The sequence below is a fragment of the Fukomys damarensis genome, unplaced genomic scaffold (genome assembly GCF_012274545.1).
Source record: "Fukomys damarensis isolate Sample0158 unplaced genomic scaffold, DMR_v1.0_HiC HiC_scaffold_38, whole genome shotgun sequence".
Classification (NCBI taxonomy): Eukaryota; Metazoa; Chordata; class Mammalia; order Rodentia; family Bathyergidae; genus Fukomys; species Fukomys damarensis.
Window position 1 is genome coordinate 72,470,660 of NW_022900950.1, and position 21,552 is coordinate 72,492,211.

At 38.5% G+C, this 21,552-nt stretch overlaps 1 protein-coding gene across 3 annotated transcripts in view; it reads right to left on the minus strand.

Moving 5' to 3' along the window:
- Positions 1-21,552, minus strand: part of Lrba (LPS responsive beige-like anchor protein) — a 452,811-nt gene that overhangs the window by 14,698 nt on the left and 416,561 nt on the right. For all 3 annotated transcript variants that reach the window (XM_033760036.1, XM_010632727.3, XM_010632728.3), the window contains 2 exons: positions 18,293-18,448; positions 12,545-12,712 (listed from right to left, as the gene is read on the minus strand). In XM_033760036.1, coding sequence (XP_033615927.1) covers positions 12,545-12,712; positions 18,293-18,448 — 324 coding nt within the window. The remainder of the gene's footprint in view (positions 1-12,544; positions 12,713-18,292; positions 18,449-21,552) is intronic.

A 21,552-nucleotide genomic window follows, 5' to 3' on the forward strand; every position in this document is an offset into this window, starting at 1 on the left:
TTTTTTTTTTTTTTTTTTTTTGTCATGAGTTACCATTTTGTGAGGGGTGGGATTTGTGCTGGGACGCTAACTGCCTTGGAATTGCTCAGTGAAGCTGGAGGTTTGAAGAACTGATGGCAAAGGAAAACAATCTCCACTGAAGCCCAAGTAAACAAAAGGCAGGCGGATCCGGACCTGGGCCACACATGCTTTTTGTGCTGCACACTCCAGAATGGTTTCTCAGAAGCTCAGTGGAGGAAGAGAACAGACTGCTGTCGATCCCATCTCCTTCTCTAATGTGAAAGAGTGGAAATACCCTACTAAGAGGTTTCTAGGGCTAGAAAGTCATAGTTGAAGCAGCTTCATGATTAGCCCTAGAAAGTAGGCTAAGATGTAAGCACTCTTTTTTATAAACTCATAATTCGATTTTTATAAGTATGCTTGACTTACAAAATACTAGTTTCAAGAACCCAAATTATACCAAATCATTTTCACTCCACAAATCAGAAGACACGTACAGATAATTCTTTTTTGTGGGGAGGTTTGAGACAGGGTCTCACTATGTAGTTGAAACTGACCTGGAACTCACTATGTAACCCAGCTGGTCTTGAATTCACAGCAATCCTCCTGCCTCAGCCTCCTGAGTGCTAGGATTACAGGCAGGCACCACCATGCCCAGCCTACATACAGATAATTCTGAAACTGAAAAAAAAAAAAGAAAAAGCTTCACCCCACCCCTCCTTCCTAGGGCCGGATATCTAGGACTTCTGCTTCAAAGTTTGGCAAAATGTTTTCTAATCCAAGAAACAGGTTAGACAATTCAGGAAAAATGGGGGTTTGGGGGGTATCCCCAACAAATCAAGTGCATAAGGGCAGACTTTTGTCCTTCAGGTTCTCAGGTAACGGGTTCAGAAACACTGGATTTCCCACACAGAGACTGCTCAACTCCCTGCGGTGGGAACTCAACTGGCTTGGCTTCTCAAAACCCTTGTTCAGCAGCATCAGGCAAGAGGTCACTCGCTCTGAGAAAAGGGGTCTCCCCTCTTGCTTATGCACTCAACCTTGGGCTCCATTTCTTGTCTGCTGCACAGACTCAACATTCTTTACGTTTTTTCCTTGCCAAAAAAGTATATTCAAAAGAAAGAGCTGTTGGATTTCTGTCAGTTCCAATAAACCAAGAGCTTAAAATACTAAAATTTCACTACAGAAAATATAATTCTGCGATACAGGATGTAAATCAAACAAACACAACTGTTTAAGTTGAACAGACGTCTGGGGAACCACCCGCACTGAACCTACTGAGGAGAGAGAAGACACCGGAGGCAGGACACAGGCTTCCTCTGTGGCCCCTGGGCTGGTCTTTGTACCAGTCACTCCCTACTACACTGCTGTCCCGGACCGCAGCAGGGTCTATGTGACAACAGCCCACATAACGGAAAGACTCCCTACCTCTTCCTGCCACTTGTCAGCTCACAGGGTGAACACCTAGAGGGAGCCCAACAGCACAAAGAAGATGATTCTGGCCATTAACTTCTAAAGACCCTGGAACCGTCACCAGTCTCTCACTGGAGTCTCTAAACCACCTGGAGAGCAGGAAAGTGGAAGTGGTGCTGGGGAGTTTTCAGAAATTCAGGCTAATTCTTTGGACTATGACTTGTAATAGTTAATGGATACAAACGGTCTTCACCTTTGCTTGCTGGGATGGTACGACATGAAGCACCATGAAGCAGAGCAGATTTGCCTAAGAACTCTTAAAAGTCTTACTTCTTGAAAACTCACTGTCTTTTAGTAACACTGAGAAAACTTTGCTGCTGGTTTAAGAAGTTACACTTCATACGCTTAAAGGAAAATAAGAAGAGAAAGAGGACAGACTTCTAGGACGCTTGAAAAGCTTGAGCAATTACTTCAAAGGAAAGGGTCTCTGTCCAGAAAGCAGGTTTATGACTGCTGATGCAAGTCCTGACCAAAGGCTGAAAAAGATGCTCTGTGCATCTTTATGGAGGGCTTAGAGGAAGATGAACCAGTCGATGAGATTCAAGGCAGCCAGAATCCTCCGAATGCCAGGACACACCGGGTTTTAAAGATGTGTTTTCCTCAGCACGTACTAGTGAGTGTCACTAATAACTTACACTACTGTAATAACCCAACTTGCATCTAACAGAGGAAGAGCCTATGTTTTACGATATTAGCTGAATCACTTTAACACCGTGGACAGAACAGCAAATGTTTTTATCATGTGTGTCTTTGGCACCTTCATAATGTTATATTTCTCATCAAATGGACTCCCAACTACTTAAAATTTTATACCTGGAAGGAAGGAAGAAAAGAGGAAACAGTACTTTCTGTAGTATACTACTCATAAGTATCCAATGAAAAAGTATTTCTTAAGATATAGCTCCATTTAAGGCAAAAGGGATTAATCATACAGGTAAAAATAGACCAGACATATATTTCTGGCAAACGTTTAGCTACTTTAAAAAAAAATTAATAAAGCTCTTAGTATTTCGGGCATCATCTCCTTGATCTTATGAAAATTAAACCACTTTAAAATGTGATGTAAAGGGCTGGGGATGTAGCTCAGCTGTTCTGCTGCCTGCCTCGCAAGCACAAAGCCCCAAGTCTGATCCCCAGTACCAAACAAACAAACCAAAAAAAACTGCTGTGAAGTTCTCAATTGCTAACAGTAGAGTGAATTCCGCAATTCATAAATTCACTATCTCCCTAATAGCATCTGTCTTAGTCATTTTTCTCTCCTGAGACAAAATACCCAACACCTGAAGTGAAAGGAAGAAAGCTCACTTTTTTTTGTACTGGAAATCAAACTCAGACCCTTTCATTTGTAAGGCAGGCGGAGGAACCACTGAGCTAAATCCCCGGCCCAAGCTCACAGTTTGTAGAGATTGCAGTCCATAATCGGCCGGTTCCAAGGCAGAGTGGTGTCACAGAGGAGAAGCAGTTTATGGCACCCACACGGCAGCAAAAGCAACAAGGGACCTTCCCAGCACCTTCCTGCCCCGTTTATCTTATCCAGCCTCCTGAGGGTGGACAGCACTCACAGCCTTACCCCAGCCCCCATCAGTGAGTCACGCCTTAGACTCAGTCACCTCTGAAAAAGCCCCACCTACACCTGCATGAGGCTTCGGGGGACATCTGTGCGGTGGGTTCAACATATTCCCAATCCTAGTTTTGTAACAACAAAACTATTTCTTCCCAATGATACTTAGGTTAGGTGACCTGTGGATCGTAAATGAACACAGCCCACTTGCTCCTGAGTCCATCCCTTCACAATGTCACTGCATTAATAGCATTTATTGAATATGGATTGTGTGCCACGCACTGTGGAAATAAGAAAAAATAAAATTGGCCTTTTATTTGAAAATGACCTGACTTTAGGGGCTGGGGATTTATCTCAGTGATACTGCCACCTGCTTCACAAGTGCAAAGTCCTGAGTTCGATCTCTGAACTAAAAAAAAAAGAAAATCATACTCTTAAGTGAAACAAATAAGACACAGATGTGTAAATACCAAATAGTTTCTCTGATGTGAAAAACTAGAAGTGTAAATAAGGTTCAAATTGTAAAAATGATAATGTGAAAAAGGAAGAAAAAGACTGAAGGAGTAGGGGAAGTGGGAAGGGTAGGGGAAAGGAGAAGAGGGAAAAGAAAAAATATGAGAAAAGGAAAAATGGAACCAAAGTCTTGTAAACGGGGAAGGGAGGAGGGGGTGAAGGGAAGGCAAGGGAATGGGAAAAAATAAGAACCAAGATCAGTCATGTAAAGGTACAAGATCCCAGTGACGAATGTAACTGTGCTGCATCCTAAAAAGTACCAATAAAGAGTTAAAATAAAATGAAATTAAAAAAAAAAAAAAAAAAAAAAAAAAAAAAAAAAAAAAAAAAGAAAATGACCTGACTTTAAGTGATCATTGGTGACTGGAGATGTAGGTTAGTCATAGAGAACTTACACAGAAGAAATCAGATGGTCACTGGATCAAGTTCTGTCATTGAACTTACCATAACCATGCAAATTGTAAGTACCCATGATCTTCAAGGCCCAAAACACAACACTGATGCCCAAACTACTTACTGCTTTATATGCAAAATCTGTATTTAAGATCAACAGGAGTCCTTAAAACAATGTCACTTTCTACATTAGTAAAATCTATTATCATCTGATCTATTAGAAAGTAAAATATGAAACCTGGTTTTGTTAGGCTTCATAAAATAAAAATTTGATGAAGAATTCGTTTTAAAATTAGATGCAACCCTGGGCCTCATACACGCTAGGCAAGTACACTAGCACTGAGCTATAGCTCCACTCCTCATACATTAAAAAGAAAAAAACTAAATCCATAATATTCTTAAGAATATACAGATTAAAATAAAATCTAAATATTGTAGAAGATATGCCAGGTATTTCCTACAGAAAATACTTTAGGTTTTGCATATGCTTTTTGTTCCATTTTAATTACAGTTGATTTTTGCAAAATGTTTCTGTGAAAGCTGAACACTAAGCTTTCTCGTGTGGCTCACCATAATGGTAAATCAAGAAAGGAAATGGCTTTGCTGAAGTGGAAATGGGGGTAGCTGTTAAGTGTTTCTTAAACCTTTCCATTAAGCTTTCTACTTTTTTTTCAATGGGAATTATACTAAGTCTTAATTATGCAAAGAAAAATGATGTGAAACCTGTTCTATTCATTCAGTCTCTACCAGCCTCTCTCTCACCTCTCCATTCATCGCGGCCATTTTGGCGAAAGTACGTTAATGTGACCGCACACGCAGAATACAGGGGCCATGCCACGGCTGTGTTTAGGGCGTGACCGCCTCAAGACAGAACTTTTTGATCGCTTTCTCTTGTTAATAATATTAAAATTATTAATGAAAGTAAGATGGTTTGAAACTATAAGTTCTTGGTTTATATAAACTTAGGACACTGGAATCACCCTCTAGAACTACCTTAAAAATCGAGTGCATATGACTATGTGCTTCCAGGTGTATATCAACTTCCAGGTGATATTTTAAAAATCAAAATCCTAGTGGCTATGAGTGTACCTCAGTGACAGCACATGCTTAGCCTGAGCAAGGCACTGGGTTCAATCCCCAGCACCACCACCAACGAAAAAAGAAAGCAAGAAAATGTACCCATACTGCAGCACCCAGCAGTGAGCTGAGCTCCCTCGGGCAAGTCCTTACAGTTCTAGGATGGAGATCATGGAGCATGCACGGTAAGGGTGGTCACCACTCAGGGCCTTCTGAGGCCTGCGCTGATGCATAAAGGACTGTAGACATGAAGGGCTGTGTCAGTGCCCACTGAGTTATCACCGGGCAACAGCAGCAATGAAAGAAGAATGCTTTTCTCTCACCCTTTGTTATAAGAACTACTTTCAGTGAAAGTATAACTTCTGATCCTGGGCTACGTGTCCGTTACAGATGATCCTCACTAGTTTTGTTTCGTGTCAAGGGGAAAACACAACTTCACTTTTAGAAATTGTACTTGGATTTCTCTCACTTACTTTTGTCTTAGACTTTCCAACTTGGCCTGACAATCCATCTGAATTTGGGTACAGCAAGGAATACCCACGACCTTACAGGCCCAGGGCAGGTGGCCAAGGTGTATCGCAAGAGTCAGGCACATTTCCACAAGTCAGGGCATCTCTGCTGTCTCTCATCATCACGGCAAGACATACTCGCTGCTGAGCATTCAGGTAAGTTAGCATATTATGAAGAAGAAAATGAAAAACTGCTCCCAAATTCCATCTCTTATAAGTAAGCATTGTAAAAATGTTACACACACACACTACAAGTATGTACACATATCGGCATAAAACCGTGTATGATATTAGATAGTTTGTTGCTCTTTTACAATTAGCAATACTGGGTGCACATCCCTCCATGTCAACACCACCAATGTGAAATACCTTTGTTAATGGTTATATGATGCTTTATTGCTTGGAGGTATCATATTCAACTAATACACTTTTTCCTACTTATACTTATGTTTTTGTTTTTGTGATATGGTCTCACTGTGCAGCCCAGGACGGCCTCAAACTTGCAGCAATCCTCCTGTCTCAGCCTCCACAGTGCAGGGATTGCAAGTATATGGCACCATGCTCAGCCTATTTCCCACTTTCTTGAGATGTTTCATTTATTGATTTCTCTTAGACCTTGATCTTTGGTTCTAATTCATCCATAGCTCTTGTAGCATCAAATAAATGTCTAGTGCCATAAATATTTTAAAATTCTACCATCAAAAAGAATATAGATAGGTAGAAAATTGTAATAAACTTTGTTGAGATAAGAGCATTTTTATGAATATAAATTAAAATTTAGAAATCAACTTAGCTGAAATACTAAAATCACTTAAAATTCTTCCTTCCTGTTTCTTTGTTAAAATACACAAGTAAGGTACTCTGAAAACTGTGGAAGGTTTTCACATTAAAGACACCTTGACCTTAGTTATGGCAAGTTACAGCTATAAGACTAAAACCTAAAAAACTCAATAATCATGTAGCGTTAAGCCACAAAAGAAGGAAAGAATCCTAAGTAATGTTTTTCCTCTCAGAACTTCAAATTCAAAATCTCAATATGAGAAAAATTGCCTTAAAATATTAGTAGGTAAAAAATGAGCAGAAGAATCCTCATGGATTAAAGGGAGAGGAGCACAGAGCTCACGATTTTAGAATTATTTTCAGGCTCTGAAATGAAGAAAGACACCCCCATGATTCCCTTGAGCTCCTACACAGCGACACTTAGCGGGAATGTGTGCCTTCATAGATCAGTTCCAGCAATTGTTTGAAATTAAAATTTCTGAGTATAAAGTATCAGACAACTTTCTTTGGTATGCAGATTAAAGTCTACATATGAAGATACTCAGTTGCAATTTGAGGGCATAAATCATCAGTTCTGTTCTCATATTTAAGTGGCTATTGCCTACAGGCTGAATGGGAGAGTCATTCTCTGCAACCAAACAAGGTAAATAAATGTGATATATTGGCACATCGCCCCACCACTCTGCATATGGTGCACATTAAGGTTGTATTCGTTTGCCATATGAATAGAGTTCCTTTTACCACATCTACTATTAGTTACAAGCAGTAAATACCGAGTTGTTTGGCTAGAACTTGAGGGCCTGCATTACATCATGGAGCACTAAACATCCTGGACCTTCTGGAGAATTTCATAGACACCCAAACTTCAACACTGCCAACATACTGCTTCAAAACCCTGCTTGACGAATTCTCCCAAAAAAGAAAAACACGGGGTAGTCTTAGTGCAATGATGCACTCACTCCACAAGTCCAGAAGTCCAAAAGGGAAGCTGTGCGTGAGATGCATACAAGAACTCATGCCCCTGGCAAAGAATCAGACCAAGAGGCATATCCTAGGTATCAACAGACTACTTGTCTCAATCCTTGCTTTCATATGCAAAATCTAGTGAACCCAAGAAACTAAATTCAAAATCCCCCCCAACAATATTCTCCAACTGCAGCTTACTAAACACCGGCAATCAATAATGTCAGTCTCTCTCGTGAGAAATCATGGTGCTTTGTGTTATAGGCATATATTATACTTACTTTTTCCTTAAAATACTTATTATAAAGTTCCAAATCCAGGGTATGGTAGGGGTAAAAGAAAGTTTAAAATGATTTGTTCTTAAATCACCATATATGGTTCAACCCAGATGTGCACATCTTGGCATTTGTGATGCATAAATATCACAGGCAATTAAAAACAAAATACACCTGTGTATCCAAGTACTAATTTTCGTATTTCCCAGTTAAGTCTCCAGACACATCCAGCAGATGGTGCTCTAGGCCACCTACTTCCAGAGAGGAATGCTATTAGTGTTACATCCACCTATATTTTGGCAAGACAAAGAATAAGGATTTGTCAGTAGCTTCGGTAAAACATACTTGGCTTTATGGTAAAAAGGACATAATTCCTAAATATGTGCACAAAAATATACATATGCATAAGCACATGTGCAGAGGCGACCAGTAAATAATTCACACCTTGTGGTTATGATGCTACTTTTCTCACAGACTTGATGAGTAGTCTATGTGTTTACCAGTGGTATTTACAGTCACATGGCAAGATCATTCTAAATTCATTAAAAAAAAATTTAGAATGCCTTAAAGTTAGAATTCATTTTTAATTATAGCAGGAATGTCTCATTAGGGTGATACTAGTAAAATTAACAACAGTAGGATTTACGGTAATGACTTAAGTGATTGATGAGAGTATAACAAAATGAAGTTTTAGACAGAGAAAAAACAGGGCAGCCATGGCATACAGTACTTTAAAAAACAGCTCTGTGGTCTGTTAGTGCTAGCCTTATGGTTAATAAAACCTCCTTTCTAATTAACGGTGCTGAAATGCTCTTAAAGAACAGAATCTTGTTATGAAAAAAAAAAAAAAAAAACACAACTTGGTTTTCTTCAGGAGACGCCATTCCCATAAAGGAGAAAGCTGACACAGGTTAGCATGTCTGATTGCAAAGAGGAAAAATATGCCACCTTTCAATCAAATCAAAACCAGAACGCAAGGACGGAAAACTGCTTTACTGAAACACTACACACAAATCTGTGCAACACCTCGCCATCAGCAGCCATCTGCTTGGAAAGCTAATCAACTCTGGCTTTAGAAACATTGCTCCACTACCCCAAAATGTCTAATAAACATTTAATTTTAAAAATCCAAGTTTACTATTTGGTAATATAATATAAAATAGTCAAGAAATAACAACTATTTTGTACATTTTCACCTTGCTCGTCTAACTAAATAAAATTTGTCAAAGTTTAAAGTATTTAAATACCAATCCAAAGTCCCCGGCACATTTCCTCCAGAATCTGGAAATGAGCAGTCTGGACAGCATTGCTCAGAGGGAGAAACACTGTTGGACACTATTTCATCCTAAAACACAAAGGGGACCAGGAAAGGAGAGGTGTTGTGCAGAAAACATCTCTCACTGATATGTGTATCGGTTAATGTTATCTTAAAAACACAAGTAAGTGGAATTCTATTTTTAAGTGTTCTTCTCAAGAAAACTGCATTGGACAGCAGATAATAATCCTAAGATAACAGAGTGAAAGATAAAAACCGGGATGCAGAACGGCAAGCCTTTTGCTACGTGCTTTAGGTAGGTTTCATAAAACATCTGTGTCTTTTTAAAAAGCCCCAAATTATACTGCTTTTAGGTTTTATACAGTTTCAATTAGCCAGATTTTGCTCAAGTATGTGTGTATTCATTTAGGACGGCATATTATTTAAAAATAGTTATATAACTATCAACCTTATATACAACACCAATGTCAGATATGGAGAAAATGGTACACACAGCCTCGTGTCTCTAGTAAACACAACTCCTAGCTGTTCTCACAGGTTTTAAATAGAAACAACTACATGGCAGAACGAGATCTATAAAATGCACAAGAAGCAAGAGCCCAGGCTTTTTTTATTTACTTAGTTTCCTTTCAAGAAAGAAAAAGTCTAAAAGCAAAAATTTAAAGTTGAGGCATCACGTGCATTTACAGGCCACCGTGCGAATGGGGAAGCCCCAGCACTTGGCAAAGGTCATTTCTGTGCACCTGAGACACAGCGTGGGAAAGAGCGTGACCTGGAGCCCCTCACTGAACGGCTCGGTGCCTGTGGTGGAGCCTTCAGCGAGGCAGAGGCTGAGCCTAACCAGCTTGAGTGGATGTGGAAAACAGTTCACACACAGTAAAAATTATTTTCTTTCAAAACGCTTACACTGGCTCTTTCATTTTTCTATTCTAATGTGTGTAAGTTCTCATAATACGAAAAAGTGCCTGTCTGTCTTTCTCCCAGACTCATCCTTCAAAGCTAAAACGAAATTAAATTGGGACATCAGCTGTTATAAAATGGCCAGAAAGGACAAGGTTCACTTTGAGAAAGGTAATTTAATCCAGTCAAGATACATTACGAATTTTTTAAAATTTGTATTAGATGTGCTGTTATGTTATTCTTTTATTTTTTTTCTCTTCATTACCGGCATTACTAGGAGTTAATGTCCACCGTACTACAGATAATAACAGAGTACAGATGAAGTGCTTCATGAAAAATGCAACATTATAATACATGTACTCTAATGCCAACAAGATGGTGTTTGTGTGGTGATTTATTTGGGCCGAGCATCCTGTGCTTCTGATAACACCTTAAGCCAGTTACCGCTGTTGCTTTCATTTTATGACAACAGAGAGGAACCACAGCAAGGCTGAGAACTTAAGATTTTTGTTGTACTACAATGCCTTGGAGTTGGTCACTCCTACTTGATTTTTTTTTAAGGACATGCAAAAAAAAAATGTGAGAAAATGTAAAAATGGAATTAAAGTGTTGGTAGGTAGGGAGGTGAGGAGGGAGTGAAGGGAAGGTGGGGACAAGGGGAAAAAATGAGAACGAAGACCTGTCATGTAAAGGTACAAGATCCCAGTAATGAATGGAACTGTACTGTATCCCTAGAATGTACCAATAAAGTCAATGAAAAAAATAAAAATAAAAACCATCTCTAGGACAATTTATAAGGCACTTACATATATAAAGTATATTTAATTATATACATACATTGATTTATATGTCTAAAGATGCAATGCTCTTTTCCTTTTGAAAAGGGAACATTTTAAATTTTAAAACATGCTTAAATTTCTGAAATGCAACAGAAATGACATGCAAGAATACCTAATAAGTTTTAGCCAGTTCTCAGAATACACATTGGTGATGACTGTACAAAATTCAGAATGTTAAGTCCATGGGTTAAAAAACCATATACCTTCGTATGTGTCTGTGTGTGTACATTTGTGTGTGAATGTGTGTTCTGATTGCTATAAAGATACGAAAGAGCTTACATTAAGGCAAGAAAAAGTTCTCCTTAAATATTTTGAGACAAATAACAAAACTCTAGATGTATTATCTGTGTTGAATCCAAGTTCACAAGATAATTTAGTGAATCTCGTAACTGGATTTACAGAAACAAGAAAAATTGAAAGTAGTGACCCAACCTAAGAAGCCATCAATTTTAGGAAGAAGAACCAGAACTTTAGGCTCTATAATAAAAAGAACATGAGGTACTTTCCAAAGAATGTGAAAGCAAAATTCCTAATATTTATATCTTTTAAATTTTTACTGCAATTGTATGCAAAGTGAAGATATATGTATAAATACACAAAATACACACAAACATACTCTCCCCACCAAATGTACATATACACACAACAACGTGATCTGATCACACAGACTACAGATCCATGGCATCACAGCCTTCAAATTATTTTTCATATTCTATTCAGGTAGGGCATTATGCCTGTTTTGATTAGAATGAGGAATACACGCACACACACACACACACACACACACACACACACACACACACACACACACACACACACACACACACACACACACACACACACACACACGGTTAAGTGAATAAAAGCCTGCATTACCTACCACTCCAAAATCTATACTGTACATAATATGAAATATCTGAAAAATACTTTGCATATTAAAAAAAAAACTACTACCATTTGACTACTTTGTTTTGAACAAAGGTTTCACTTTCACACAAATGTTCCCCATTAGGCACGGCTTTGAGAAGTCAATCTGAAATAGGATGGGGCTCACACGTGTCCTACTGCTTCACGCACAGAGGCTGAGTGACAGATGTAAGTGCCACGGTATTCAGGTAAAATAAGCAGGAACAACGTGATCCTTCCTTAACCTTGAGACTGGCTTAAATTAAGAAACTGTAAATATTTAAGAGCAGTTAAAATGCTCTAGTTCATGAAGTAAAAATCTAAAGCTATTTTTGTGGGAACTCTTCACTGTTGTCATCATCATTTTAATTAAATTCTCATTTTTCAGGTGGTCCCTTTAATTGTTTTTTCCTACTTCTTAATGTGTTTTTCTAAAGCCATTTCTTTTCTGCAGCTGTGTGCGATTGGTTTTAATGGTAGCTGCTTCCTTTTTTTGCCTTCTGTGAATTACAATTTTAAATGGTTACACATTTTTTGTTTTACTGCCTTTAGCACAGTTCCATAAAGATGTTTAAGGCTGTTGGTGAACATTTTCATTCCCATCTGAAAAACCAAGAGCCAATTTGAATATTCCATATTGGCCTTTATGACCTGCTTTCTCTTTTAATATGTAAATGAAAGCATAATTTTATAAAGACTGGTAGTTTTCCATGAAATTATAATTTTTATTTTGCTCTTTTAAAATATGAATTCAATAAACAAGATAATATATTGCTGTTCTCTTATGCTAGATCTTATTGTTCACAAATAAAACACCTCTATTTTATTGTCAATAGCCATTTCCAATGAAAAAAATCAGCATTTGGGGATCATAAGAATAACTTATCACACACACAAAATTTCGTGTATCTTAATTATCAATGACCACAAAACTGTTTTAGCAACAAGGCTATCTAGATGTTTCTCAAGTTCCAAATAAGAAATTAGAAATACTTGATATTCAGCTTTACTCACCAGAATGAAAAAGTAACTTACAATGCAACATGTAACTCTACAATCGCGTGTAAAAGTGTACTCACTGCCTGGGTTATCTCCAATCCCACTGCTTTTTCCATTCCAGTACCACAGCAGAAGGGTTGCATCACGTGACCCTGAGAGAACGTAGCAGTTTCCCCCAATGTAGGACTCAGAACGAGTGAGGCAAGTGACGACATCCCAGTGACCAAATACCACTTGGATCAATTTTCCTGAAATACAGAACAGTTTTCCTTAAAATTTCTATTAAAAATAACAAAATTCTAGTGAAAACATAACGTGGAAGACCATGACGCTAGGTTAGCTCAGGCTCTGATGATTCAGATTTCACAATGAATCGACCTGATTCCGCATGACCTTTTCTGTGAATATTAAGAGTTGTGAAAGGCAGATGTTATAACCATTCCAACATATAATACTTGAGGACTTCTGCAGGGTCACCATATATTACAAAAGAATCCTGTGTACTGGTTAGAGCAGGCCCACGAGAACCCACTGTGGAACTATTTCAACGCTTTCTGTGAGTTACTTTGTGTGATTCAAAGTAAAACAAAACTCAGCTGCCTTGCTGTAAGAGCACCGTGTAGCTCAAATTTCACTATTACAGACTAATCTTGATGAAGATTTTGTGTATTTATCCTTTTAAAAAATCACTTCGGAGAGAATTTCTGCCTTTTCAAACCAGGATTACGTGGATAAACTTTTGATGAAAAGACTAATTTACTGTGATTTCGATCTGAGCCAAGTCGTTCTTTCATTGCCCTAATCATCGGAATCATGAAAATTGCTTTGGTGCGACAGTGAAATCAAGAGTCCAGAACTTTAACAATAATCACTGGGGACAGTGGAGAGGAACTAAGTCATCTCACTACATCTCCAGGGCCTCAAACACAGGAAGAGCTGTCTACATAAAGGTAACAGGAAAGAAAGGACACTGATTGTGGCTGTAACTCACATGAACTTGTGTGAATAATTAAATGTCTATAGCAGCCCCTCCACGCCATCCCTAGAGTTAGTCTTAGCTAAACTTTCCTAACATCTACACAATCTACACATGAAGGTCATGGGATGTTTACCCTTAACATTCAGCACGACTTCAAAAAATGTGTTTCAGTAGAGCCTCAGAATTATAATCCATATGTCCAAGAAAAAGATTAAGTCGAAAAACGCAATAATATGCTTAGAAAGCTTCTGAGTGTTGCCTGGAATGCATGATAAACTATTCAAAAGCTTGAGGTCTTATTTAAGTCTTGGCATCTAAGTGTTTTTAACTTAAGTTAATAAATATAACTAAGGGAGTATTTACATTATACTTTTGAAATTCTTGATTCTAATAAACTCAGAGGTTTATAATAAAAGCTGGACATTTAGAAATACAATGCTGAAGCATCCTTTATCTGCACCGGTAGGGAGTCAGAGTATACGGTTTTACTCAAGAGGCCGTGTTGCATACAGCTTACTACTAGTAACCCTAAAATCAGATGATTTACACCTCAGAATGCAAACTTATTAAAGCGCCCTTTTGTCTCCCTATGACTAAAGAAGCAAAGACGTCAGTGAAGGCCTGTGTTTCAAATGCTAAATGTAAAGTGATCACTGCAGAGCTTCTTTGAGCTTTTGAACTGTTGCCCAAAATTTACATACCAAATTAGGTTATATCAAGGGGCTGTTTTAAGAAAAATTCAAGAATAAGTAAGTTTAAAAAGCAAGGTAAACATGAAAATAGTAACTGTCATCATTTCCAAGTGAAGAGGGGTTGTAGTTAGATTGTAGGCAGGTTTTATGTGAGATACAAGGCAGCTGTGGGAAGTTATGTGAGATAAAGACAAAAGCTAGCTGAGTGTAGGCAACGATGATTAGAAAACCGAAAGCCGGTTAGGTCAGTCTGTTCTGCCTGCCCAGAGAAACTGGACGTGTCGCCCTGTGGTATGTCTTGACCACTGAGTGTGTCCAGGGACCCTGCGCCAGCCTGCACCTACATGCTCAGTGCAAACCGGGAGTGACTGAGACAGGTTCTCCGGGAAGAGGCTGCCTCCCTTTTGAAACCCAGCAGCTGAGAGGCTGCAGGAGAGGGGGAGGAATGCACTGAGACTGAGGCAGGTGGCCGGAGGAAGCCCTGCGTGCCTGGTGCACCAGGGGCTTGCGGAGAGCAGCTGCTCACAGACCACTCACTTCCTTCCCAGCTCCTGCACGGCGGAAATGGAACCTTTTAGCTGAGGAAGAAGGGTGACATATTGAATGCGGGGGGGGGGATTTCCAAATTCTCACTCCTCTCTAGTTCAGTCACTGCTGTTTCCCTGAGGTCAGCACAAGGAAAATGTATTCTCAGTCATGATGGGATTTTAACTAAAAATGTGTTTTAACTTTTGATCAAAAAGTTATCAAAATTATTTTTCATTTGACAGATGTTTACTGAGCACCTACTAAGTGCCAAGTATCACACTTTTTTTACACCGATATCGTGGTAAACAGACAGGCCGCTGCCCTTGGAAGGTTTACTGTCTGGCGGGTCAGGAAGACATGGGACAAGCAATACAGACAGACATTTATTAAAAAAGAATCTGAAATAACAAGACAGAACAACTTTAGTCTGGGTGTTGAAATATTTAAATGATTACATGGAAGAGTTTCATATTGTAATACAGTTTATACTCTGGGCTCAGCCCTGGAAAACACTATTTTTTAAAGTTTCCTTTTTCCTCTTTGTAGCATTCCTCAGCCATGGCTGCTATTGCTATGAGGCTGAGGTTCGCTCCTCCTAAATAAATCACAGCACATAAATACCTGCTGCTCTTTTTGGTAAATTATTTTCTGATAATCTCATAAGTGTTCCTCAACCTTTAGTTTTTGTTTCCTTTAATACCAGTCTACCTCTCCACACACTAATATCAAATATTACCACAAGCACTAGAATATCCCTTTTTTGACAGAACAAATTTTCTAGTTAATGTTTTATTTGACAGCTGTGCTACAAATAAAAAAATTCCAGCTCAGGACTCCGCACCACTGAATCTAAAATGTGGCCTGAAAATAATTCCAACTGCCGAGGGAAGGTTTTATTGTTGCCTCTGCTGCTCTGGTTGTGCCCCGAAAACATGATTTATGTTTAAAGAATTTCCTGTTACAACCCACATTTCTCCCCCACCCCCCAATCTAATAAGAGAAGGAATTTTTTTGGCTTGTGTGCTAAAATATAATTGAATTCAACACTTGTGATAGCTTTGCCATTATATATTACCGATCATACAATTTTCCTCTTACTTTTCTAAACTTAGGAAAAAATATTTAAAATTCTTCTTGTTGTAAAAACACAAACACATATTTATCCTAACAAAGTTATCTTAAATAAAACCAGCATCCAAGTTTGCATGCGAGACATTAAGAAAGATACTAGGGCTACCATGGTTTTTTATTTACAAGTTTTCTGGCAAGTATAAATATATTTATTCTACAAGTTAAGCTGGTTCCACAGAAATGATTTTTTAAAGCCATTCCTTATAAAAATGTTATATACCTACACAATCAGATTTTTAAAAACATTGTATTAGAAGGTAAGGGAAGGTAAGGGAAGGTAAGGGGATGTAAACCTAATGTAACACGGCTGACCTACTAAGAACTTAGTGGAACAGACTGTGGTGGTTTCCAAATTAATGGTTGAATCACAACACCTGTGTAAGGCAACATGGTGCTGTATCATGGCAAAGAAGCTGCACTTGAGGTCAAGAACAGCTAGGTCCAAGGCCCAGTTCTGTGAACATTGCACAGGCAAATTTCAACATTTCCTTAACCTCCTTAAACCTCAGTCTCATCATCTGGAAAATGGTGATAAGGGTTCCTGGGCATCTCACAAGTGAGAGGCTGGAACAATTATCATGCGTATGAAAGAATTCTGTACATTCTCAAAACAAAAACTCCGTAAATATAGGTACTACTCTGGTTATTAGTATTATACAAAAGTGAAGCTAGCTTTACTTTATAAATATTAATATTGAACACCTTTCAAAGATAGACAATGTCGATGAATTTTTAAAAACTCAAACATCAAAATTGAAGATTGACATAATTTATGATTCCCCTTATATGACCTTCTGGAAAAAGCAAACTTATCGATGTGGGTTAGACCAGCGGTGGCCAGGAGGCGGGGGGGTGGGGCTGGCTCCTTTCAGGCATGATGTGGGGTGTGTGTGTGTGTGTGTGTGTGTGTGTGTATGTGAGTGAGAAGCTGCTCTGCACTTGGGTGTCAGGTGGTCACTTAACTCTCCACACTGTCAAAACTGGTGGCTCTAAGCCAAGAAAAATAAATTTTACTGTGAAAATTTAAAAATAAACATAAATAACATGTGCTCTAAAAGAATATTTAAGAAAATCTTGTGAGAGGCTGTAATAGGGTTAACTTGAACGCTTGTACAAAAGGAGAACACAATTTGAGGTCAAATCATGCTAATATTGTAACTACCAAATCAGAAAAATTCATTATAATAACATGTATTTTAGGAAAATTTATCAATCCCCATTGTATTTAGGGGTATTTTAGGTTCAACAGTAATCTCCCTCATAGACTTAAACAGCTAGTAAAAAGCCCAAGTGAATGATGATTGTTTTTCTAAGACCTACAGAATAAAAATGCAAATGATAAGAGAAGTAGATCTTCTATTCCATAAAATTTAAAATAAACACAAAATCATGCCTAAACACCACTTCTAGGGTTTATTCTATTTTTTCCTATTTTTGGCCATGTTATAATATGAACAAAAAATACACTCAAGACAAACTTCAAGAAAAATGAACAATTAATTATTTTATATATACTCACTAAGACAGGAGCATGGACTCATATACTTTATAGAGTATTCCAAAGACTGAATATTATTTACCACAAAGAATTTAATTAATTAGAAATTCAGTTAAGAAGAATTTCCTATTCCCACAGTAGATTTGGTATCAGCTGCTAGAGGTGTAGCTTTGTGGTAGAGCACATTCTTACTAGCATGCAGGAGGCCCTGCACCCAAAACAAAACAAAACAAACAACATCTGCTTCCAGAGAATATACAAATTAGTATGAACATATTATCTAATTTTAATTATTTTAGACATTTAACCACATACTATGAGTTTATTCTAACAGTTTCTAAAATATTGTTTTAAAGACTCCATTAAGTTTTTCAATTTCCTACATGCAAAAATGTATAAACATTTCCTGGATTACAGCTTCTGTAATAATACAGAGTTTGTCCCTTAGGGAGAGGCCTGCAAATGCATACAGAGACCTAAACGTTTATATTTTAACAAGAGCTCCTGTCATGCCTAAAGTCAGTAGTCAGCTACTTTTCTGCAGGACAGTATTAGGTCTCAGCAGAACTGCATGCAGAACTGGGTATGAGCAAGATACCTACTCCAAAGAGATTCTTACTGAGCTTTTCCAGGGAGAAAGAAAACTCTTTAAATAATATGAAAGTGGAAAATATGACTATATGTATGTGTACTCACATTAAGATTATGCACATATAAATGTGTGTTGTATTTATATAGCAGGCTTTGCCTTCAAAATGAATCGTTCTTTAAGCATGCACTTGGGAGACAAACCTACTATAAAAAGCTACCTCTTAAAAACATGATGACGCCAACAGTACACTATCTAGCATTATTTCTTCAAAGGGGAAAACAATATCCTTTTATCTTTATTTTACAAATTTTAGGGTTTTGTAGTTTAGGGAAGGAAGATGAGGCAGCATTCTATGTCTTGCAGGGCTACGAGTCACAACCAAGTTCACTGATGAAGGTAATCAATTACCTGTGTCCGTGGAGTAGACGCGGAAACTCTTGTCCCAGAAGCCACAGACAAGGATGTAGCGATTGTCGGAAGTGATGACAAAGCACTGGGAATGCACTCGAATGCTCTGGTCTAAAAGGTCAGTGATTTGCCTCCTGTGCATTCCTGTATTGCTGGCTGTGAGAAAAAAATTTGACTGAATCCATTTGAAACCATATAGACCACTGTACTAGGAGATAGGGGTGTGGGGTGAGAGGAGACACAGTCCAGAATAAGAACACCTGACCTTTAACTTTCAGTGTACTAATATTTGTAAAATCAAATAGGAAAACACATACAATTGCTGGGAGAATGTGGGTGGTTAAATTGAACATCTCAGTAAACAGGGTTTTGCTTAGAGGAAAGAAATACTGACACGCTACAATTTAAAAATAGTATACAGGGACGGAACGTGCTTCCTAGCTCTTGGGCAGGACAAAACTAGATTACAACCTCCAGACTGAATCACGGTTAGGTTTGTGTTTCTGACAATCTCATTACATCTATTGTCATGAGAATGGATTCATGTTGTGACAATCTATTACCTTTAACATTTTGTCACAAGGAAGAGATGTTAGGATTTAAATGTCATATATCTGAAATATTGTAGCATCTTGTGCTACTTGGCTTTAACAGGTCTTTAATTTGACCGGATAGGAACTCCCGTTTCCCGTTTACAGGTGTACTTGCACGTAAGGAAAGGCTGAATGCTTGTTTATTATAGATTCACGAAATTAAAAAAGTCAAAGTGCAGCACACTGACACTTCCTTACTTCTTATTCAAGCAATGAAACAAGACAGCCTGGCAGTGTGTCCCCAGGACTGCAGAGCACCCGAGATGAGTTTTTTCACAGGTGTGAGGGCAGATAAAGGGCCAAACCAACCACCCAGGAAGGGTACTACTCCTCCAGAAGTACTGTGCACCATCCAGGGTGCCACTATCAGCAAACAGGATGGCCACCGAGATGCTTCCTGGTATTAGGAGGCCAATCAGACAGAAAGCTTTGTTTCTAGTGGTCTTATTTACCTTCACCTTTCCAACGCAAATAATGGTTCTTATCCTGCCACAGAAACTTGATTGTACCAGCAACCAGAACAGACAGAAGGAATGTCTACATCAAATTATTGAGGGTTTTTTTAAACCATAGTTTTCAAGTTTTGAGAGGAAAACTACATTGCTCATAAAAATTTAAAAAAATCTATATTATATTCATTGTATGTAATAACTAAGTTAGTGTGAGTGGTTTAATCAAGTATCATGAAAATGAAAACAGAAACCATGTGTCACAATGCTCCCTAGTGCCATGCTGGGAATGCCCGGGGACGGGGGACTGAACTCTGCCCCGCCTCACAGCACACACAACACAGCAAACATACGCACACGCATGTGAAATTCTGCAGAATGCTGCTGGTGTCTGTTGACATAGATTACTGCAGTAGGTAAGTGTTTGCTAAAGCAGGCTTCATGTGCTGTGCTGCGGGGGGATTAATGGGCTAAAAGGGGCAGAATTCTAGTTGGGGGGGGTTCCCTCTTCCACACCAAGAAGCTGTCGGGGGACAGGGGGTACAATGGTGTGTGAGGGGAAAACAATATTCCACTGCAGTGAAGCTGTGAGCATTTTTTAACTCTAAGAAACCTAGGGATTAAAAACAATGTATGTAAGTACTTTCTACACTGGTTTCTACAGTGATTTCATTCCACACATCTTTAAAAACTTATTTTTGTCAGTGTTTATATGAAATTTGCTTGCACTGGTTGCTTTGGGGCAGCAGCCTCTTGTGAGGACCTCCTCACAAATTTGGGCACCTATAAAATTCTCATTGAGGGATACAGAGCACCCATGGGTAAAGCCTGAAGCCCTTCAACATGCAGATGGATTATTTCCAAAGCAAGTGCTTACTTGCAGTGAATACTGCAGAGCTCATCCATCCATCCATCCATGCATCTCAAACAGCATATTATCTCATTGTTTTCACTAGTAAACTTGAGATTAAGTACTAAAAGTATTTTTATTCAATGGTAATTTGGTGAATTTGGTGAGACTAGCAGTCTTCCAACTGGGGCGTGCACATCCCTGGGGTTTTACGCTTCACAGAGGATACACAGGCAGGCGGTTTCAAGGGAATTCATTTCTAGCCTCTCAGCTTTCACACTTACTCACCTGAGAATGCTCCCGTGAGTCGTTCTTGTTTCCCCTTTCACATGACCTTCTAAGACTAAGTAAAATAATGACACATTTCCCTTCGACCCAGAACCTGTTTTACCTTAGGGTAAAAAGGGTCTCCTGGGAGCCAAACACTGATGTGATACAGAAAAGGGAGCGCTTAGATAGCACATCATCCTGCAGGCCGGGTGAGTTTCAGTAAATTGGAATGAGGGTCTAATCTCACCTTCAACTAAAAATGTTTCAATGACAGATCGTTACAATGGAGACAACATATTAAACCACAAAACTCAATAATCGATTGCTATATAACTTTTGCCACATAACTCAGAAAGACTTCAAAGATTTGTCTGATGTGAAACTCTTTCCTCTCCTATGTATTTCCTCACGTGAATAACATTCCTCAGTCTCTCTCTCTGTTTACGAAGTGGGGCCTCCCTGTATTGCCCACGCTGACTTGACCTCCTACTCCCAAGCAGTCTTCCTACCTTGCCCTCCCAAGTGCTGGGACAAAAAGCACACACTGCCCTGCCTGGATAGTTTCCACCCATAAAAACAAAAGAACGCGATGGGCCTACTGACAAGACCTGTTATGCTCTGCAATAATTAACGTTCATTCATGAATATATGAGCTACCTGGAAGAAAAAGCCCTATCTTATTAAAGATGTATTTCCAATCAACGTTTTAACATTTGATATTTATTAAAATGAAGTATAACATTTATTTATTATAAATAAAATGAAGTATAACATACTGTAGTTACAAGTGAATATTAATAATCTAATGATCATTTAATGCAAATATTTTAGAAATCTGAGCCTGGGGTCCTAAGAAATTTTAAAATTTTAATTTATATATACATATTTTTAACTTCCTGTACATCTTTCTATTGCTAAAAAGCATAAGGTGATCCATTTAAAAAAGTTAAAGATAAAACATGTAGAGGAAGAGGTGAGGATATAGCTCAGTGATACAGTACTTGCCTAGCCTAAATGAGGCCTTGGGTTCCATCTCCACCAGTGCCACCCCGCAAAAGGAGTGGGGGAACTAGAATGAAAGTATAAATTCAAGATGGA